This window comes from Bombus impatiens, unplaced genomic scaffold (genome assembly GCF_000188095.3).
Source record: "Bombus impatiens unplaced genomic scaffold, BIMP_2.2 scf_0064, whole genome shotgun sequence".
Classification (NCBI taxonomy): Eukaryota; Metazoa; Arthropoda; class Insecta; order Hymenoptera; family Apidae; genus Bombus; species Bombus impatiens.
In genome coordinates, this window is record NT_176483.1 from 1,502,086 (window position 1) to 1,523,317 (window position 21,232).

At 29.2% G+C, this 21,232-nt stretch overlaps 4 protein-coding genes across 9 annotated transcripts; 2 read left to right on the top strand and 2 right to left on the bottom strand.

The window, feature by feature from the left end:
* The first annotated feature begins 287 nt into the window (after positions 1-287).
* Positions 288-9,013, top strand: LOC100744641 (rabphilin-1). 2 transcript variants are annotated; one of them, XM_024372370.2, is made up of 10 exons: positions 288-544; positions 2,889-3,035; positions 3,743-3,881; positions 4,149-4,628; positions 4,821-5,359; positions 5,735-5,925; positions 6,478-6,737; positions 7,422-7,568; positions 8,173-8,596; positions 8,701-9,013. In XM_024372370.2, the coding sequence occupies exons 2-10, from the start codon at positions 2,956-2,958 to the stop codon at positions 8,826-8,828; spliced, it is 2,388 nt and encodes a 795-aa protein (XP_024228138.1). In that variant the 5' UTR covers positions 288-544; positions 2,889-2,955; the 3' UTR covers positions 8,829-9,013. The 2 variants fall into 2 exon arrangements, with proteins under 2 accessions (XP_024228138.1, XP_012249357.1); XM_012393934.3 differs by lacking the exon at positions 288-544 and adding an exon at positions 2,616-2,751.
* LOC100745327 (translation initiation factor eIF-2B subunit epsilon) lies at positions 7,574-11,439 on the bottom strand. Of its 2 annotated transcripts, none has more exons than XM_012393941.3 (3): positions 10,616-11,439; positions 9,142-10,416; positions 7,574-8,299 (listed from the first exon to the last, which is right to left on the bottom strand). In XM_012393941.3, exons 1-2 carry the CDS (start codon positions 11,303-11,305, stop codon positions 9,175-9,177), a joined length of 1,932 nt encoding a protein of 643 aa, XP_012249364.1. In that variant the 5' UTR covers positions 11,306-11,439; the 3' UTR covers positions 7,574-8,299; positions 9,142-9,174. The 2 variants fall into 2 exon arrangements, with proteins under 2 accessions (XP_012249364.1, XP_012249366.1); XM_012393943.3 differs by having other exon boundaries at positions 7,574-8,817.
* Positions 11,440-11,527: 88 nt separating this feature from the next.
* On the top strand, positions 11,528-13,499 carry LOC100745448 (39S ribosomal protein L28, mitochondrial). Of its 2 annotated transcripts, none has more exons than XM_003485553.3 (6): positions 11,528-12,084; positions 12,248-12,414; positions 12,562-12,820; positions 12,898-13,041; positions 13,143-13,309; positions 13,385-13,499. In XM_003485553.3, the coding sequence occupies exons 1-6, from the start codon at positions 12,061-12,063 to the stop codon at positions 13,437-13,439; spliced, it is 816 nt and encodes a 271-aa protein (XP_003485601.1). In that variant the 5' UTR covers positions 11,528-12,060; the 3' UTR covers positions 13,440-13,499. The 2 variants fall into 2 exon arrangements, with proteins under 2 accessions (XP_003485601.1, XP_024228162.1); XM_024372394.2 differs by having other exon boundaries at positions 11,743-11,879.
* Positions 13,500-13,547: 48 nt separating this feature from the next.
* LOC100744758 (probable phosphorylase b kinase regulatory subunit alpha) lies at positions 13,548-20,527 on the bottom strand. 3 transcript variants are annotated; one of them, XM_012393929.3, is made up of 14 exons: positions 19,663-20,527; positions 19,123-19,568; positions 18,731-19,046; positions 18,437-18,650; positions 18,249-18,358; positions 17,363-17,510; positions 16,997-17,175; positions 16,772-16,922; positions 16,105-16,397; positions 15,173-15,728; positions 15,048-15,100; positions 14,809-14,967; positions 13,965-14,222; positions 13,548-13,889 (listed from the first exon to the last, which is right to left on the bottom strand). In XM_012393929.3, exons 1-14 carry the CDS (start codon positions 20,143-20,145, stop codon positions 13,662-13,664), a joined length of 3,594 nt encoding a protein of 1,197 aa, XP_012249352.1. In that variant the 5' UTR covers positions 20,146-20,527; the 3' UTR covers positions 13,548-13,661. The 3 variants fall into 3 exon arrangements, with proteins under 3 accessions (XP_012249352.1, XP_012249353.1, XP_024228137.1); XM_012393930.3 differs by lacking the exon at positions 17,363-17,510 and adding an exon at positions 18,012-18,159 and having other exon boundaries at positions 19,663-20,212; XM_024372369.1 differs by lacking the exon at positions 17,363-17,510 and adding an exon at positions 18,012-18,159 and having other exon boundaries at positions 16,105-16,325; positions 19,663-20,145.
* Positions 20,528-21,232: the final 705 nt, after the last annotated feature.

The following is a 21,232-nucleotide window of genomic DNA, read 5'->3' on the forward strand; positions in this document are numbered from 1 at the left end:
CCTTATTTACTATGCTTTCTATGGACCAATATAATTTCAATATTATCAAATCAAATAGTAAGTTTTAAACAATAGTAATTGTATTTAAATTTTTACAAATGGCATAAAGAGAAACGTAATAAAGATCCTTATATATTATGATATATAATTGGATAAAAAGAAAAGAACGAAGGGCAGCATGCCTGCTGTTTTTTCTTTTGTTGTTTCAGCTAATTCAATAGAGACGCTCTATAGGTGAATTTCTTAGGTACATCCCTGTGAATCTCACGCATGACTCGCACCCTTCTGCGCCTGTATCGGAAGCGAAGCGGAGTTGTAGGCCAGTTTCAGCGATAATAGCAGCCACTTGTCGGCTAGCTGATGCCGTGGCAAGTTCAATTCTGTATTCCATGAGACAATACCATTCTCAAAAATACTATAGACATTAACATTCTACATTACAAAATTTACAAATCTTTACAAATCATCCAGTTGTTTATAGTTATGTCAATCCAAAGCAGTTATCTACTTTCAAATTAAACGCTACACGTTTGTACATATTTACGTAAGTATACATATATAAATTCACATGGTTTAAAATTTTTTTAACGACTTAAAAAATATCATATTTTATCTCTTTATTATGGTAGTATATTTAAATTGATACATTAGTTAGGTTCATTTATAATATTGGGTGTCATATGTTTAAGTTACGTTTACTTTGTTTTCTATTTTTACGCTTTTGAAATTGTGTGGATTCTAATCAATTTACTTCTGAGGAAGTGGGTGGAATTTTTATTTTTATTTTTATTTTTATCGTATTATTTAAAATTTTCTTATCTTTTATGTATATTTAAGTTTACAAGTTGGAATTCTAATTTAATTGAGATATTTGATAAAATTTTGTATGTTAAATGGTTGAATAATGTTAAGCAGGATATTAAAGCTGTATATAGTTTAATGTATTGTCGGTGAGTTACATGTGTTTTTGCTATTCGTGTAAAAGTAATGAAATTGCTATCAATGCAGTCCTGTGAGGAATGATGGCATGCGTCACGAGCTTTCGATTGATCGCCCTTCAACGTAGGACTTTCGCGCTCATTCTTTTTTTCAGTTAACGATACGATTGCCACGCGTCACGAATCTCTTCTCTTGTTCCACTTCTTGTGCTTCTCTTTTTTCCGGCAAATATATCGCTATAGTCAATACTACGTTATATTTATCAAATCTAATTCCTTTCAGTGTATTATATCGATTATGGTTTTTTATTTGCGTACATATGTTTTGCTTCATACGATTTATTTTAGATAACATTCCGATATAATAATTATATTTTAAGTAATTTAGTTTTCAATAATAGCTACATTTTACAATGAGAGCAGAGTAGTACTACATTCTAAAGTATTAACTATACTATAATTTTATTTTTCATAGTAATTTTCTTTTTTAAAATAGTGCAGTATTATATTTTAAAATATTAATTATATATTTTAAGTAATTTAAAGTATTAACGATATTATAAGTAATATTATTTATGCTTTTCGATTTTCTTTAATTCAGATCTTGTTGGATTGAAAAATATTTTTCCTCTTTTTAGTTTTTAATTATATTTTAAATAATTTTAAAAAATTCTTAACCAAGTTTTATTTGGCTTCTTTTGTTATCTTTAATTTAGAAGATGTTGGATTTATAAAGACGGCTTTTCTTTTCCAACTTAATCATATTGTAGCAGTGCATTAAGAAAGTAAGAGTCGATGTAAGTGTGAACCATTGAAATATCGATTTAGGTCCAAATATAGTCTCCCTTTAGCTACTTAAATAATATAAGAGCGGAAGTATAACGAATACTTGTTGCGCATCTACCTTCGACGAAAATTGTTCTTTTAAATTTTAGCTTCTCTTTGGTTCTTCAATATTTATCTGATTAAATGATTAATTCAAATAATTAATAATAATAGTAATAAATAATACAAATAAATTTCTAATATCTTATTCGAGAAATGAATTATTTCCAAATGATAATTTCAAATAATAACGCAAAGTAAGAAATAACATTTGTTCGTTAACATAATAGACATCTTAATTATTATAAATTATTTGGTCTTAACACAACTCAAAATCTAAATATTTCATCAGATAATTGACTTGCATGATCATTAATAATAACAAGAAAAGAAAACAGTCATTGAACTTTACCTGATGGGCAAAAGAGCAGTATTTGTTAACAACAGACACAACTGAATAAAATTTAAAATATGGCTTCAGAATATAAACAGTACAGTAGAAGTAAATACTGTCGATGATAAATATCGTCAGAAGTTTGTAGTTTTAGAACAGATTTATTTTCATAAATTTTCGAACTAAAGGCCATCTTATTATATACATAGTTCACAAAACTTTCTTTTGAATCGATTATTACTTTCAATATTTCTCTATTTTTCTTTTTTTAAGTTTTAAGAAACAAAAAAATTTTCAATTCTATTAATAAATTCACCTCTTAGTGTAATAATTTAGAAAAAATCCTAATTTCATTAATGTAATTCTAAAAAATTTGAATGTTTTACATTATAAGCAATTAACAGTAATGCTACTATTTTTCATGTTTATGTACATGCACGTACATCATTTTTATTTGAACTAATTCTACACAATCTTCAAGTTCATTCATTAAAACTTGAGATATTTATATATAAGGTGTATCGTTTAAGATTAAACATAATTCATTAGGCATTTCGAATAACCTGACAAAGAAATGTTTCGAATAAAAGCTATGTAAGTCAAATTTCGTTCTGCAACACATCTGAGAATTAAAGATTTCGAAAAAATTCTTTTTCAATAAAAAATCAATCAAAAGAAGTCTTTGATTATCGATCATAGAATTTAATTAATTAAATGTCTATTTTTTATAGGCTAGTGTACATTACAAAATGTTTCTGATATATTTCAAATGATTTCAAAATTCTACTAAGATAAACAATGGACATGACAGTAAAGGATATAAGTGGAGGAACCAGATGGGTCTGTCCAAACGATAGACATTTGTCATTGAGAGCAAAGTAAGCATAAATTTCAACATCTCTTTATAAGCATATGGGAAAATAGAGAAAGTCCTTTTATGAAATTTAATTTAATTTATAAGAATTAGAATGAAATAGAATGAATAAGTATCAGAATGGAAGTTTGGAAGTTGGTCTATAACAAGATGTAGTCAGAGTAGAAAAAATGTATTTTTAAATCTTATATTATAGAAAAATAACAGAAGTAGAATTTTTCATAGAACAATTAGTTAAAATATTATCAAAGTTAGATATCTAAAAAGAGAATTATTTCGCTTTTAATATGTTTAATTTTTTTAGTAGTCTAACAGTCAAAAAGATATTTTTAATTTAAAAATTCAGCTTAAAAGTAAGTAAAAAGTTCTAAAAGAGTAGAGAGGGAGAGAGGGAGAGAGGGAGGGAGAGAGACAGAGAGAGAGAAAGAGAGAGAGAGAGAGAATTCTGAGAAATTTACAAAATTTATGTCACAATTAAAAGAAATTTAATTTAATCAATATTTTAAGCTCAGTCATCTTTCATGCTGCTTAAAGTTAAAAGATAGTTTTAGAATTACTTATTATAGTTATTTATGTATTATGTATGTATATATGATAATTAGATAAATAATTTATTCTATAATATGAGTTGCTTCTCATTGTGATTTGAATTCTTATATATTCCTTTTGTCAATAAAACATATACATTTTTAATAAAATATCAATAATTAGGTTGCAAACAGGTTGGTCTGTAAAGACTGGCTCTCTAGATTCAAAATGGGGTACTTACTCTAATTCTTACTCAAGTGGCACTAATCGATGTGCACAATCATTTGTACTTACTGAGGAGGAACAACAGACAATTATACAGGTAAAATTTCGAACAAATACAAATATAACTTTTCTTTTTCCTTCTTACTTAAGCTTTTGACCCTTAAATGAATTTCTAGTTTTGTATTATGTAAGTTGTATGTATATAATAATTTCATTGTCCCATTTCCTACACAGCAATTTCCTTAGAAGAATGATTATTCTATAAAATAATGAATATATTATTAATTAACACATAAGGATTAAATGTCAATCAAAGTAAACAGCTCACATATTTATTCTCTTTTCATTATTTTCAATATTTTAGGTCATTCAGAGAGCAGAAGCTTTAAATTTATCAGAACAGGAAAGAATTGGTAGATTAGTAGAAAGATTGGAGAATATGAAACGCAATGTCTGTATAGTCACTACAACAAGATTAAACGAAAGGAGAAGATGTAGTAGCAGATGCTTGAACAGTGCACACTGTGTGTGTTCTTGCGCACTTTGTGGTGAAAAATTTGGTGCAGTATTAGGTGCATCAGCAAATCTCTGTAAAGATTGTCGAAAATACATATGTCAGAAATGTGGTATTGAGACTAATGAATTAAATTCAATACTTACGAATGTCTCCACAACAAGAGAAAGAACACAAGAAAGAACAGCTATGCAACGAATTGTTAGTAGATCTAGTAGTGGTCAGAGGCAATTTCTTTGTCGAATCTGCGCTGAGAGTAGAGAAATGTGGAAGAAAAGTGGCGCTTGGTTTCTCAAAGGAATGCCAAAATATATTTTACCCGAGAAAAAGGTATGTATAGAAATTATATTTTATACCTTTTTACTTCATTTTAATTTGTGATTAAATTCAATTAAAATTTTATGCTAAAGATATTGCTAGAACAAAGATTGTGTTATAATAATGTTATAATAGTTTAAATGTAAGGGATGTACATAGATTTTTGCATAATGTATGTACAATGTAGCTCTCTTAAAATTACAGGAACGTGGATGGTCAAGATCTATTCACAAGACATCCACTTGGACAATTGGAGGTAATAAATCCCTTGAATCTGCAGAGCCTCAAGATTCTTCTTCTGATGAAGAAGTAACACGACGCCTAGCTTTAGCTCGAGGGCAGTCTGATTCACTGTCAAGCTTACAAAGAAATCAAGATAGTATTACTACCAAAACTTATTCATCATCATCAAATTCTGCTCAACCAACTAGTAGTACATCTAAATCGCGAGGGCAACGCCTCTCACCATTAAATAGCCGTGAGGAATGTTTAGATCAGTTAGACAGATCTACCCTTTCTATTACTTCTCAATGTAGTCGTCTTTCACCATCTCCTACAAGCCCTCGTTCACGAATATCTCTAAAAGCTAGCAGCAATGATTCTCAAACCGAACAGCATGTTTCGTTTGAAGATGAAATTATCGATGACAAGAACAAAAAGCTCGAGGATATTAATGAAGCTACTTGTAAATTAGAGATCAATTTATGTGATCAACCAAAAAGCTCTCAGATACTATCTTTCAGGTAGGTAAGAATGATAAATATTAGATTATATAATAAGTTCATTTGTTTTCTGATATTACATTTTAAGGTGTTTTAAGAAATCAAAGTTTTAAGGAGTCAAATTTCAAAATGCCTTAATAAATATGGGTCCAAACATCATTAGTTTCAGAACTATAACATATTTTCAGCTATGAGCCTGTAATAACATAAAGTTATTTTCCACACATAGATACACAGTTTACTTTCATATTATTTAAATACAAATGGCAATCCTAAACAAGCAGCTTGCCTGTATCAAAAAACCTAATGCTTGTTTAAAGAAATGCGAATGAACTTATTATTATACAACCTGATGAAAGAGTGGAAGTTTAGCTGATATTAGTTGATATCTTACAGATCGAATTTTACAACAGTTCCAATGATACCAACAACGACAATGACAATTGTGTCAATGGAACAAGTTCCAGAACAGTCTCAGGTCTATGAGAAATGTATAGATCAGGAAAGAAACCAATCTTCCTCAGAACAAGGGAATCTTCATAGCAACAATCAAATTGATTTAGTACGACAACAAACACCAGAATATGGTAGGTATATAATCTAATATCTAATAGTACAAGGATAGTTAAAACAAAAATATATTTAAAAAGTATCATTAAAAGATTGATATGTCAGAAATCTATTAGAAATGAGTGAAAGCTTAAGAATATTGAGTCAAGAATTTTTAATAGTCCAGGAATTGGATAATGATATACATATATAAGAATATCAGGCTTTCTAAAATTTCACACATTATGTATGGTATGATTGCATAGGTATAAACTTTATTTGATATAACCAAAGACATTTTGAGCTTTGAAGTAATTTCAAATTCTATATATAATTAAATTAAAAAAGCTAATATATAGATATGATATAAACATTTCCGATCTACAATTATATCCAATATTGGATATAATTGAAATGTATTCATTTTACATATCAAAAACCAACTTATTGATAATATCAAATACTCATGACATGACCCAAACATTAATTCATGATATTGGAAGTTACTGAGAAGTACCTAAAATCTAGGATCTAAACGTCTGAGATCTGAGGTTTAAATTCATGTAATCAAACTATATTTTTCCAAATAGAAACGAGACAAAATTATGGAACTCTAGAAGTCACTTTGCGATACGACCCAACAACTCAATGTCTCCAGTGCAAAGTGGAACGAGCACGAGGTCTGCAACCAATGGATATTCATGGCCTTGCCGATCCGTTCTGCAAACTCAACATATTACCAGTTGACATAGTTGCGACCACGAAGCGACTTCGAACAAAAACGGTCCACAAAACACGGGATCCGGAATTCAATGAGACTCTAAATTTCTATGGAACAACGGAAACCGATGTATGAATAAAAATAGGTTCTTCAAATGATTAAGGAAGGATACAATAGCTCACGAAAATATTCAAACACTTGTAGAAAACCACTATTATATGTGTTATAGAACGCATTTTGAAATGTCATTAGCACTGTAATAAAACCTGCTTATCATGACCATATCAGTAAAGTCTGAAACATCTAAAAATGTACATAAGAACTACGAGATATTTAATACAAGCATATATTTTACAGACATAAAAGTATTTAAACAATACAGTAGTAAACAAAACAGTTATCCATTACAGTAGTAAATATCAATATTCAATGGGACCATCTTTAATACTATATATATATGTAGGCTTGAAATGATTGTTCATGCTGTATATTAATTTGTTGTACATATGAAATATATGTTGTGTGTAAATAGATTGGTTTTAAATTTAAACAATATAATCATAATAGTCGTGCCTCATTATAGTGCTAATGAAATTTTAAAATGTTTTATGTAACATATACAATATACATATACATAAAAGTTTTCTATGGTAAATAATCAAATACTTTTGTGAGACATTGTACCTTTGAGTTTTTAAATAAATGAATAAAAGAGAATTGATTTTATGAGACTCATAAAGGTATATCCCTCCTTAAATGATAATGATGTAAAATATCGCAAAATTAATCGAAAAAATTAATGATTTATGATAGATATGGAATGGCAAGGCACTACACATCTTAATACTTCAGGATGATCCAGCAGGTCAAGATTTCCTGGGAGAAGCAAAATTTCCTCTGCATGAATTACAACCGCATCAAACAAAACATTACAATGTTCCATTACAAGATCACTATGCAGTATGTATAATTAGAACTCTAATCTTTTTATTTCTTTTTAATATTAAGTAATAACGATTACAAATGATATAAGCATATTATTATATTATTTTAATTATGCTGTTCTATTTCGAGGAATGTTTTAGTCTAAAAGATAGTTTTTCGAGTCGATTTTTGGCATATATAAATATGTACATAATAAATACGTGTATAAAAAGAAAAACAAACAGTTATTAAAGAGTCAAGATTCATTCGTTTCTATATACATATATGTATTCATATTTTAAATAATTATAAAATAGTGAGCAGTGACACATAACTCTAGCAACGTTATAAATTTTATCTTTATATCTTGAAAAAGAAAATATAAATGCGAAAGTCCAAAAATCGAATTTTTTAACCTTTTGGACGCGAATGTTTTCTTAATTTTTACTATCAAATCTGCATATCGTTCATTATTTCCCCTTGTGCATTTAACGTTTCACTATCGTTCAAGAATTTTACTGATCTTTAATTACTAATCTTTATAAACATAATCATTTCCCGCGTTTAAAATTTTTCGCGACGGCCGACTTTACTTACATTATTGCAGACACTAAGATATAAGAGCTCGACGTTGGCATAGGTGGACAACGAAGAAGCAGCTTGGGGCGTGATTTCCAGTGGACGAGGACAGATTCAAGTGAGTCTAAGTTACTGTACAAGACGGCGAGCATTGACGGTCACAATTCATCGAGCTACAAATCTTCTTCCTATGGACAGTAACGGATTTTCTGATCCATTCGTCAAGCTGTGCCTTATAGAGAACGTGACAAACAATCATCGACAACGTGTCTTCGACTATTCAATCGCACGTATTACTGCTAAAAAGCTAGTATCAAAGAAAACCACAAATCGCAATGCGCAAAGTACAACAATCAAATGGAAAACTTTAAATCCAGAGTGGAACGAAGAATTTACTTTTGCTACTCGATTAACAGATCTTATGAAATTCACATTATATCTCACAGTATGGGATAAGGATTTTGGCAAAAGTAATGACTACCTTGGTAATGCATTAACTTTTTCAAATTTAATAATTATATTGTTGTGTGTTGTATTGAAGAAGTTTATGTATATATATTATAGCAATATCTTCCTTATTTTTATTTAGGTGGACTTGAACTAAGTTGTAATAGCAAAGGAGCACGATTACGACATTGGATAGACGTAATCAAATTCCCAGACCACCGTCATCGAGCTTGGCATAACTTAATTGATACTATTTTGCCTATAGAATGATAATTTATATTTTTACTCTTGTTATTGTGTTATTCAACATGTTTTAATAAGATCTATATATTCGGTATGCATAATAATCTACAAAATATAATTTATTTACATGCGATTCATACAATTGCTCAAAATGTACTATTCTACAAAAAAAATGACAGAAAAATAAAGACATTATATTACATATAGGAAACGTTATTATCTTACTCATCTCTTTTCTTATTTAATTTAATGTCGTCTTTTAAAAGAAATTTTTAAATAATAGAAGAACTAGAAAGATTTATTTTTTACAATAATCATATATGGAATATTTTAAGTATACCTTTCCAAAATTGTTGAAGAGATTAATATGTGATTAATCATTTTCACTGTCACTAGAATCTTCTTCAGCTTCTTCTAACCATTTAATGAATGGTTGTACTGCTGCTCTCACTTTATTCTTCTCATGTGAATCTATATCTTTATCTTTAGATTCATACCATTCTAAAATTTTTTCTTCTGATAATACATCTCTATCATAAAGCATATGCAATAAAAGTTGCAAAAATGGTAACAGTTCTTGAGTTGTACTTGCAACCTCTTCTATTGCATGTAAACAGTCATCTTGTGCATCTTCTGTTTTAACATAATTCAAGATAATTGGATAAAAATATGTTACCACACGTTTTAAATTTTTATGGTAATCTAGGTTAGTTAGAATTTCCTTTTCTTCTGAAAGGTAATGGAAAGGTAAACTTAATATGGCTTTAATAACATTATATGTTACTTTGTTCATAGTGACATTGTATGCATATCTTGAAGAATTTATTTCTAAAATTAAGTTTTCACAGTTAAGTTGATCTTGAAAACCTCTTAATAAGCTATCAATAACCTCAGATAAGAACAAGCTTGTGTCATCTGCAATAAAATTACATTCAGAATCTTCATCAATACTTGATGTATCTGTATTTATAGGCACATAATTATCATTTTCTAGTGTATTATAATTCTTAAAGAGTTGAAATTCATTACATGGGTCAATTTCTGATATTGTTTTTATAGAAATTTTGTCATTTTCTGATTCTATGATAGAATCAATATACTCCTTTGGAGTACGAATAATTGTTTTAGGACATAATATACATCCACTTATTTGTGTGTTTTCTTTAATAAAACAATTTGTAAATACTATACTATTTACAATAGTACAATTATCTTCAATTTTACTATCTGATAAAATATAAGAATTCTTAATTGTTACATTAGACCCTACCAAACAGTGATTTCCAATAATTGATCTTGTAACAGACGTATTATTCCCAAGAATACTATTTTGGCACAATATACTATCTTTCTCTAATACACAACCTTTAGCAAGAGTGGCATTTTTATGTTTATACGTGCTTCTTGGCATATAAATAAAATCTTTTAAAAGTGGAATAGCATTTGGTGTAAGTGGGAAACTATGTCTGTTCAGAATGTCTCGGTTAAGAGTATGATATGCATTCCATGATACAATTGGCAGACTATAATCCTGAGGATTTAATTGTTGCCAATAAATTCGAGAATTTAAAATTTCTTCATTCATCAACACTCCTCGAATGAAATCTTCCATTGTCTGTTAATAACATATAAAGATTATTACTTAATATATTGTTCATTTCTTACTTTTAATTGTTAGAAAAATATTAGATTAATTACTTATGTCTTAAAAAAACTTATTAAAAAACATTTATTTAATGTAATGTAAAAAATATACATTTTTAAATATGAAGAAATTTAATTTTATATCTTTAGTTATGTTTTATATTACTTACTTGGAAATCAAAATTGTCAGAGAATAATGGTAACACAGAAGGAGAACATAAATAAACATGAGTATCCATAAAACAAGTGTTAATTTCAATCTCACTATGATCCAAAAACCAATTTAATTCTAACTTCACTTTCTTCAAATCTTTCCGTATTATATTATAATGTAGAATCTTTTTGCTACTTTTGTCAGAAACTACCAAACATGATTCATGCTTCAAGAAAGATTCATTCATAGATCCAATATTTCTTAGTACCATGGTCATGGATGCACCTTTATCTTCTTTCAGTTTTGCACAATGATTGATTAAAAGATTGGTAAGATCAGCATTAATAAATGCATCTCCTCTTATAAGTATAAAATTACCACGAATTGAACCTTTTGTATCAATATCTCTAAGAGCATCTCCAAGAGAAGTACAAGTATCTGATACAATTAAAGAAACTGATATTTTAAACCATTTTTTCTGTTTGATGTATGCTCTTATCAAGTCTACATGGTTACTACAATAAAGGAATAATTCTTGCACTCTGGATTTAATCAGTGTTTCCACCAAATAATCTAACACTGGAATATTTATTACAGGCATTAATATAGTTGGGAATATATCTTGTACAGGTGTCAAGCTCGTTATAAAATCATCTGCAAGAACTACAGCCTGTATAATTTGTTTCTTCCCCATTTTTGTAGTCATTTCGTTTTATTTGAGCTTTTTATAATCCTTAAAGCAATTCATACAAGATATTCATTATAGGTTATGAAATATTGGACAATATTGTTTACTAAAAACCTTCAACTGTGTATTTTAATATCGTTTTAAGTACAAAATTTGTTCCCGTATATACTTAAAACTGAAATAATATATTTGTTCCTTCGTTTTTTGTTACTGATGTAATCAATCAAGATATTAATGTAATTCAAGAATAATGTCCTGGATACGATCATACATCACATATAAACAGATCACGGTTTCTGGTCGTATAGACGGTTTTCCCTAGGCTCCGGTAATGAGTGTCCAGAGTTGGTTCAAATCATATAAATCATATAAATAGCATAGAAGAAATCGTCCGAAAATTGAATTGTGAAAATCAACATAGAAGGTAAAAATGTTCTCGTTTTGTGCATACGTGACATGTCATGAATGTCTTAAACAAAGATAGAGACACTCTACTCATCTCTGTTTGTTTCGCAAAAACGCGGGCTTTATTAACGTTCCATATTGATTTTTCATTACTAAACACGATTCAGTTTCCGGACGGTTTTCCCTAGTGAGTGTCGAAAACTGTTTATGCGATCGTGGTTCAGACATGTTTGTATGACTGTGACTTAAGATCTCTTTGTATCTTGTTTCACTCAATATTATTTATTATCTATGCTGTAGTCTAATAATTTAAACACATTAAGAGAATTATTCTGTTATTCTATTACAAATTTTCGAAAATATAAAATATGTCAATGAAACATCTGGGCAAGGTAATGTATTATACTGCATTAAAAAATAATACATTTATAAAACATAACCTCAAATAAATTTTGTTGTACCTTTATAATTTTACATATACATCTGTATTTATTGTTCTCGCATGGAAAAAGATTTGATATTATAATACTAATGATCATATATGTAAATTTTTAGAAATTATATTACATACCAAGACCTACACGATGGACAAAAGGAATTGGTGCAGCATTACCAGAAGAATATAAAAAGTTTTGGAAAGAATGGAAAATGCAAACACCATCTGCTGTTCACTATATAGAGCAAAAGGGCAGATATGTAAAAAATGAAGAAACAGGAGAAGTGTAAATATTTAGTAACATATTTTCAAATATTCTTATTTGATACTTAAAAATTTAATATTGAAATATTAGTTCAATTATTAGTAACCATGTTTTTCTTGGTAATAATGTTTAATATCTTCAATATTATTAAATGAAATTTACTTTTAGATATCCAGTTCAAAATGTACCATTACCCTTATTATATCCTAAGGAATTTCATGAAGGATTATGGGGTGGTGAAGCTATCATACAAGGTTTTACAAAGAAGCACAAATATGCTCGCAGATACCCTCGCTTTTGGTTTCCTACTCTTAAAAAGTCCGTAGTTTATAGTGAAGTTCTAGATAAATACATAAGTGTTGTTGTTACCAATAGGACTATTGATTTAATAAATGAACATTATGGTTTTGATCACTATTTGTTAAAGGTACATAAATAAGTTATAAAATACTTTCAAATATCGTAAATATTATCATATCATTTAATGCTTCTAATTATTTATAGACTCCTGCCTGTGATTTAAAGTCTGAGCTTGCACTAAAAATAAAACGTCAGATACTTTTGTCATTGCTTGATAAAACATTATATCCAGATGATCCTGTTAAAAAAGAAGAAATTTATAATAAATATAAAGAATATTTAACAGCTGTAAGTTCCTTTAATATAATTTTAATATTTTTTAATTTTGAAATTAATTACTTTAATTATTGTATAATTAATATAATTATTATATTAATATATATTCCCAGTATACACGAGGTGAAATTGAATGGTATGGTTTAACATATAAGGAAGCTTGTCAGAAATTCATAAAACAAAATGAAGAAAAAAACGAAGTGAAACCTTTAAAACTTCAATACAGGTCTGAGTTAATTGCCCAACTTAAGGAAGAAGAAAGTCAGATAGCTGCAAAGAAGTATGTTTATAATAAATTACGTTTTTTTTATTTTTTGTGTTTGCAAGAGGATATAATGGCATATTATTTTTACAGACCTTCAGTATGGAAGCTACCCTGGAATCCTTTCACTTCTTCAAAATCGAATTAATAAGTATATTATATTGTTGTACATTATAAATAAAAAATATGAGGTAGTTAATTCACACTGAAGTTTAATTTTCATTTTTATATGGTAATCTCAATGTAAAAAACTGAATAACGGGTTAAATTTCTTATATTTCACAAGCGAATATTAAACAACAAACGTAAATTATAAGATGACTTCTAGACATAATTAACTAAAAATTGTTTATTTCTAAGAAATAAATAACTACGATATTGAACACTCCAAATCACCATCCTTTGGTAAACAATTTAATAGCGAGGCTATGGCTCTTGTAATGTATGTCATTGTTCCAAAACTACCACTTGGAGCACTATCATAAAAATGTTGACAAACATACGCTGCTCCACCACAAAGAAGATTTCCCATTGCGGTTGTTTCACGTTGCTCTTTTGGTTTAGCACAGCACAGAGTAGCATCACCATCAATTTTCATCTAATTATTTTAAATGAATTCAGTATATATAATATATATATGTATATTATATTGTATTATATTTTAATACTATACCTGATCATCTAAAAAAATGGCATTAGCCTTATGAACTAATTGTTCAACAGTAATAAGTCCTCCCAAAGATGTTGCCACATTATATTCAGTTACTAAAGTTAATACCATTAAAGCTTCGACTACTAACTGACGATATTCTGGTTGTGGTATAGTATTTAATACAGTTTCTACTGCTAGTGCAAATTTTAATTCCCCTGATGTCATTTCCTGTGTAAGATTTTGAGGTAGAATTCTGCCTTCGATTGCCAAACCTTGGCACTGTAACAGTTGAAATGTTAGCAAATGATAAATTTTAAATACAGGAAAATCACAAGTTTTAATGGACGAACTTCAGGATCATGCAAAATTGCTTAAAGTAAAGAAAAAATTGTATATGTATTATTTTCAAGAAATAATAATATTATCATTATAAGTTAAGAAGCATTACATAGGTTTAGTTCTAATGTAACACAGTTTTTGGAATTACTTTAATGAAATATTATTTCTGCGTGTTAAAACCAGAGATATATTAAAAGTACATACATAATAATAGATTGATCGATATTATGCATATATTAAAATGGTCTACTTCAAGAAATTGTTAAATTAATTGTGTTTTATAATTCAATAAAATTTACTTTAAATAAAAATATTTCCTTTACATTGAAAGTCTACAAATGTTGGTTTTTACCTTGAATTTTTTTCGAAATTTGCTTTTTACATTTTTATGTTTGGAACATTATGTTTTGAACAAAACAATAATGAACATATATTTATGCTGTTTTTTTTTTTAATTTTTATCGCTTCTGTGTTTCCAAAGCTTGTCCGTTAAGACCTGAAATACTTTGCACACGTGTATACTTACTCGTTCGAGCACTTGCCATACTCGAGGATAAAAATCTCGCGGCACTCTGTTTAATGCACCGTCCAACCTTCGTCGTCGTAACCATTGACCTTGTCGGTCTGGCTCTACTTCGTTGCCATCAGTTTGATCAGAACTTAAGAAGCCTCCAATTTGTGATTTCTAAAGTAAGGTATTAGGATTACAATAAAAGTATTAAAAACCAATAATCATGTGTATCAATATACTTTAATGACTATTACCTTGCTAACTTTACTAGATTTGCAACTGATAACAGAAAAATTTCCCCGACCAACTAAAATCAGAAAAAATTACTTTTACATGAAAATAAAATTCATGTCTTATTTCATTAACATGTTAAACATACCACTGCTAATGGCAAATTCCTTCCCGCTTATAATATGGTGTAAAAGATTTTTCATTTCGAATGGCGATAAGTTAAGCAAATGCTCGGATGCTTCTTCTCCTGTACATATTAGAGTTCTTGATAATTCAGTAGCCATTACTTGAATAATTAAACCTACTCTAAGTCTGAGCATCTCAAGAAACAATTGTGGTTCCGTTCTAATGAACATTGCTAAATAAACAAGTAATTCTTGCGTTAGCATAGCAGTAGATTCATCATCTCCATACGCTTGATGAATTAAAGCTCGTAATTCATTTTCTGGCAATGGTGCGACAATAGTGTGCTCGTTAGTTGGTGGCATTCCAACCGTAACTTGTTTCTGACGAACTAATAAATCAGTGACTGCTTTGGCTAAATCTTCTACTCGTTTTCCTAACATGCCAGCTGTGTGGCGTACAATACCCCACATTTTTTGTTGACAAGCCTTTTCGTAGAGATCTTTCAGTAAATCTTTTATCAAAACTGGATGACCTTCTTCTACCATACCAGTATTGAAATACAGACCTTGAGAATCAACCTAAATATTTAAATTGGAAATTTTTATTAAATCAATAGAAAATATTTTTCAAAAATGTTAGAAACAACTTTAATTCCTCAATGATGAATAATCGCATATGCATAATAATATTTGTTTTTGAAACTAACTGTCTATTTGTTAATAAAATTGCTCTGTTGCTAGAAGATTAATCATGTATTATATAGAAAAAGATATTATTTTCCCTATTTTTCATTATCATATTATTTTTCTGTTACACTTTATACCAAAAATTCAAAATTTTTAATGTTTACCAGTAAGTAATCTATCAATAAAATTTTGAATAACGAATTTTATAGTACTAAATGAAATTAAATTTAAATCCATTATATAGAAATGTTTTCTTGCTTGTACTTACAAGATATTGTAAAATATCTCCTTGTTCTTCTAAACTTTCAGTTTCTCGAAGCATGATTAACAATTCCTCTACTTCTGTATCTGCATACTGAGTTTCACCTATACCTCTGTGTCTATGTAACTTTGGAGAATTCGTCCAAGATAATAATTCATCTGTAGGGGACGGTGTTCGATCCATGGGAGCCGACTGCGTAGAATTAGGAGTTAACGTCGTATCTGTCACTTCAATAAATGGATTTGTATTTAGAACAGCAGAAGGTCTTCTATCTTCTCCTGCCACCCCAAGAATTTCAGCTACAAATTATATACTTACATTTTTTCACTTTTCTCAAAAACTATTTTCAACTCATTCAACTATTTGGTTATTAAATTCATTTAAAATTATATGTGTTTAAAAACAAAATAGACATGTTAAATTTTTTATATTAATTATAATTTATATTCATAAACAGAATGGACGTGTTAAAATATTGATTTTTATTATAATTTGGAAATTATTTATCAAATGTTAGTATGTACACTTACATTCTTGTAGGATGGTAGGAACTATAGTATATAAGATCACATTATACAAACGTTTAAAGATCCGCTTTAAATCGCACACAATCAAAATGTTAAGAATTTAAGAAATTTGTATGTAATTAATATACGAAATAAATGTAACTTACGTTCTACAGCAATTGATCTTGTTTTCTTTATAGCACCTTTAACTGACATTCTGCGTCTTAAATTTTTTCCAGTTTTGGTTATCGGTCTATTCAGGAGACCTGTACGATGTGGGAATGCGCGCATCAGATGTTCTTCTAAATATTGTTGGACCTTATCAAATATATATAAATATATATAAAATATGAAATTATGTATATTAATTTGCAACAAAAATATTTATTTACCTGCGGATTCAATTTATCTGGCCTACCATCTTCAGAACTTCCTAAGAAGCTTAGATTTGTAATGCAAGAGGTACTTAAAAACTCATTTAAGTTCCCTAATGAAACTCTTGTACCATTGATATAACCACTTTTTAATTTCTTCATAGTAGTTATCATTGCCAATGGTATCTTTCCTTGGTCTGAAATAATAATTGTGCTATATAAAATAAAGAGATTGTTTTTATTGTTATCTAAGAATAAAGAAAGCAACATTTTCTATATTACTTGTAGGATGTATCACTATTGAGAGAAATCTATTCTATTTTTAGCACACATCTTAAATAAACTTTTGTCCTGAATGATGATCTAAAGCTGCCTATGGCATACCTAGATGATTATGAGTAGCAACAAGTGTTATAGTTGGTCTGCCGAGCATTTGCTTCCAGTTGATGGTGAGGAAGGCCAAGTTGGTTGTAAAAGTGTTGGCAAGGAGGGCTGCATCATTTGTCGTGTAGTACTCCTCCGCATCAAAGTTCTAAGACATGCAACAAACGCGCACACCACCGCACATATAAGCTGTTATCTTCTTAGAATGTTAGATTTTATATCGAAAAGAAAACGGCCTTTCCTCAATTCCTCTTTCTTTTTTGTTTAACTATTTTATAACATTAATTGATTTCGCTTATGATGAAGACAATGACATTTAAATATCATATAGTAGAAATTAATAATTAGCAAAATATTAACGATGGCTAATAAAATTGCATTAAAACTTTCCATAACCACAAAAGCAAAACTAATAACAAAAACAAATGCACGCATGCAGGCAGACATGTTAGATGCTTTTTGTATAATGTACTTGCATAATTTCAATAAGAAATTAAACTCCAAAAAGGAACTGCTTTGTTTAAAAGCTATATATTTTATCTCTGTTACTTTTAAGCTTTGAAATTTTATTATCACAACTTTCCATGTATTAGATAATAAAAAGTAACACAGATGAAAATTATAGTTTTTAAATATTAAGTTACTATACCTAGATGAATGTTCTTGAGGGGCATGACCACAAGAGGCCGGCCTAACATGTTCTGCCAGCTAGACTTCAAGAAATTAATTTCGCCTTTGAATATGTCAATCATGAGTTCATAGTCCGATGCGATGTAGAAGCGGGTCATGTCTGTCAACTAATGTTTGATGCAAGAACAAGAGGCAACGTAAGAAAAGAAATAAAAGTATAGAAAGCAGACAGTTCGATGAGCATCAGCATCCTTACCTGTGGAGTGAATGCAAATATTTTATCATTCAAAGAATATAATTTACTGGTGCTTAAAATTCCTACGTCTCTTGATTTACGTCCAGATAATCCTAATTTTTTATTTCGGCCTAAAAGTAGTTATCTTAGATTAACAAAAGCGATTTAAATACACAACAAATTATTTAATAAATATACTTCGTATATACCTAAATATGTATACAAATGACTGAGGACTTTTGCGGGTTGCACTTCAATTGGAGCAACCTCTGCAATTGTTTGTACATGAATATCATGTTGAGCTATTTTTTCTCTGATTTCAGCATCTTCTGCTAAAATAACAACTTGTACTACAACATCCGGCTTTTTCTCGCTACACAAACGTCTATTTAACGGATCCAATTCACCCACAGCAAGAAAACCCTATTAATTGAAAATATAAATTAAGAAAGAAAATAGTTTTAACTTCTCTGTATTTAATTTTTCTATAGTTATACACCTACTTCTTGTAATAATTTTCCTAATATGTAAAGAGATTGAGCCCACATAAATGGGCATCTGCCTAATGCAACACGCTTCTGGCTACCTGGTTCAGCATATTCTGCTGATACATTTGCAGTTTCTACAGAATACAATTCAGGTACTAACTTTATTCCATCTTCTGCTTTGATCATAATTTGCTCTAATTGTTTTGTATAATCTGCTACTGCCTCTTTATTGCCTTGGAAACAATAATCCACGATTAAGTAACAAAAGAATAAAGGCCATTCGCATTCTATATTTTCAAACATACGTAATTCCCATGGTTCATAATAGAGCCTATTAAAAGCATAGTAAATTGGTTAGATAATGCTAACAATATGCATAGAATTCATTTTTCTTTAATATACTTCACCTATTAGGATCTTCTTTTGGCGTTTTATATCCATCTCTCAAAAATCTCTTACATCCATAATGACCCTGCAGCTTCTTAGTAATAGCATCTCTTGTTAATTGAATTAAATTAGGTTCATCTACAGCAAATGCTGGAAAACTTATAACAGATAATAAACCACTGTCTAATTCTTTCGAATTGGATTCACGTGGTAACATAGACTGTAGAACAGCTTGACATTTTTGTGCTTCATCTGCTAATACATGAATTACCGAGGTAGGTCCACCTCTTGCACCAAATAAGTCCAATTCATTCATTGCTTCCATCGCAGCTTTTGCCATTCCAATACTGCTAGCATTTAGTTCTGGTAACCCATGATTTGTTTTATCTCCTCTCTCCCAAATTCCATAATCAGGAGTACAATAAGCTGATTCAATATAGAACACTAAATTTTGAATGAATGCAACCTGAAGTTAAATTATATATATTTATAATTACTATGCCAAAAACTATTCCATATATAATGCATATTAGTTACAATATATGTTATAATGTATGTACCTCGTCCAAGTTGAAAACAATTTGCAAACCAGATGCAGTCATTTGGGCCAGGATTAATAAATAAAGAGATATGGCATCTATTTGAAGATGACCCCATTCTGTGTCACCCACAACAGTTTGTTCGTTAACAGAACTGTATTTAGCATGTAAAGCATCATATGGATTTTGAGTGGACTTAAATCGTTCAACTTTTTCTTTCTGTTGCATCATTGCCATCAATAAACCTCTCATTAATTTTACGCAACTCTGTTCCAGTTCATATGTTTTAGCTCTATCTTCATCCGCATCAGCTATCTTTTTATATGCCATTGAAAGACCCCAAACAGCGAGAATACAGTATACATTGTCACGAACCCATGCATGGTCATTTTCTGGACTAGCAGGGAAAAGCCCTGTGACAACATTCTGATGTTTCATAATAATTTTATGTACAATCCGTTGGTAATAGTCCAAGCGGACACCAGAATTACTACGACTACGCATTTGGAATATGTGTGCCGAAATTTTGAAAATATTTTTGAATCTACTTTCTTTAAAAAATGCTTTAAATTCTTATAATTTTATAGTCTGCTCATTATCTCTCATTGCATTTTGAGGTTGGATTTCTCCAAATCACCTATTTCTCCAAAACACCTTTACAATAATTTCTTGATATTCTTATTTGATTAATAAAAAATATATATAAATATATATGTAAGTAAATTATCACACAGAAAGTACAAAAATTCGTTACATATACATTTCACAACATCTGTACAAATCGTAAAACTTCACATGTGAACATTTTACATAGCTACAATGTGAAACGAATGTCAAACACAGCGGACCTCTATATTTTACACCATCATTAAATAACTACAAAGTATGTGTTCAATATATGTACAATATATGTATATATGTATGTATCATGGACATAGGAATATAGTGACCGAACAATAAGGGAAGGTGTGAAGTTATTTCCGGGAAGCGAGCAACGTGATACTTTGGAATTCACATTGGTGATTGGTCACGCAAATGCAATATTATTTTCATCGAGTAATATACCAAGAATTTTCTCTCTGGTATAATTGGTTAACTGGTTTATTTTCTTCTTCTAATATACATCACTAAGTTGGTGACCAATGACCAATGCAGTTCCAAAACACCACATGACCATGCGGTAGTAAGATAATATACCCGCAAGCCGAAAAGCGGCATTTAACAAAAACAGTTTCACGAAAATGGCAACCCTTTCTGTTTAAATTATAAATATTACTATATTAATGTACGAGCAATAGATTATCTGAATCTGCTCAAATTTGAATCTGTATAAATTTTGAAATAAATTACCTGAATTTGTCTAAATTTTCTTATCATAAACAATTGCTCAATAACAATCGAACGAATTTTTTCATTAATCGAAACCTATGATATATTTCGAAAATGAATACAAATTACATTAATTTAGTTAATTAGTTACTTAGATTTCTGTAATACGTAATTTGTCATAAGGTGCACTATGTCAGTCATTATGAAAGATTAAACTTTTTGTTTACAAATACTACCTATTTGTTAAGAATGAGTTTCACAA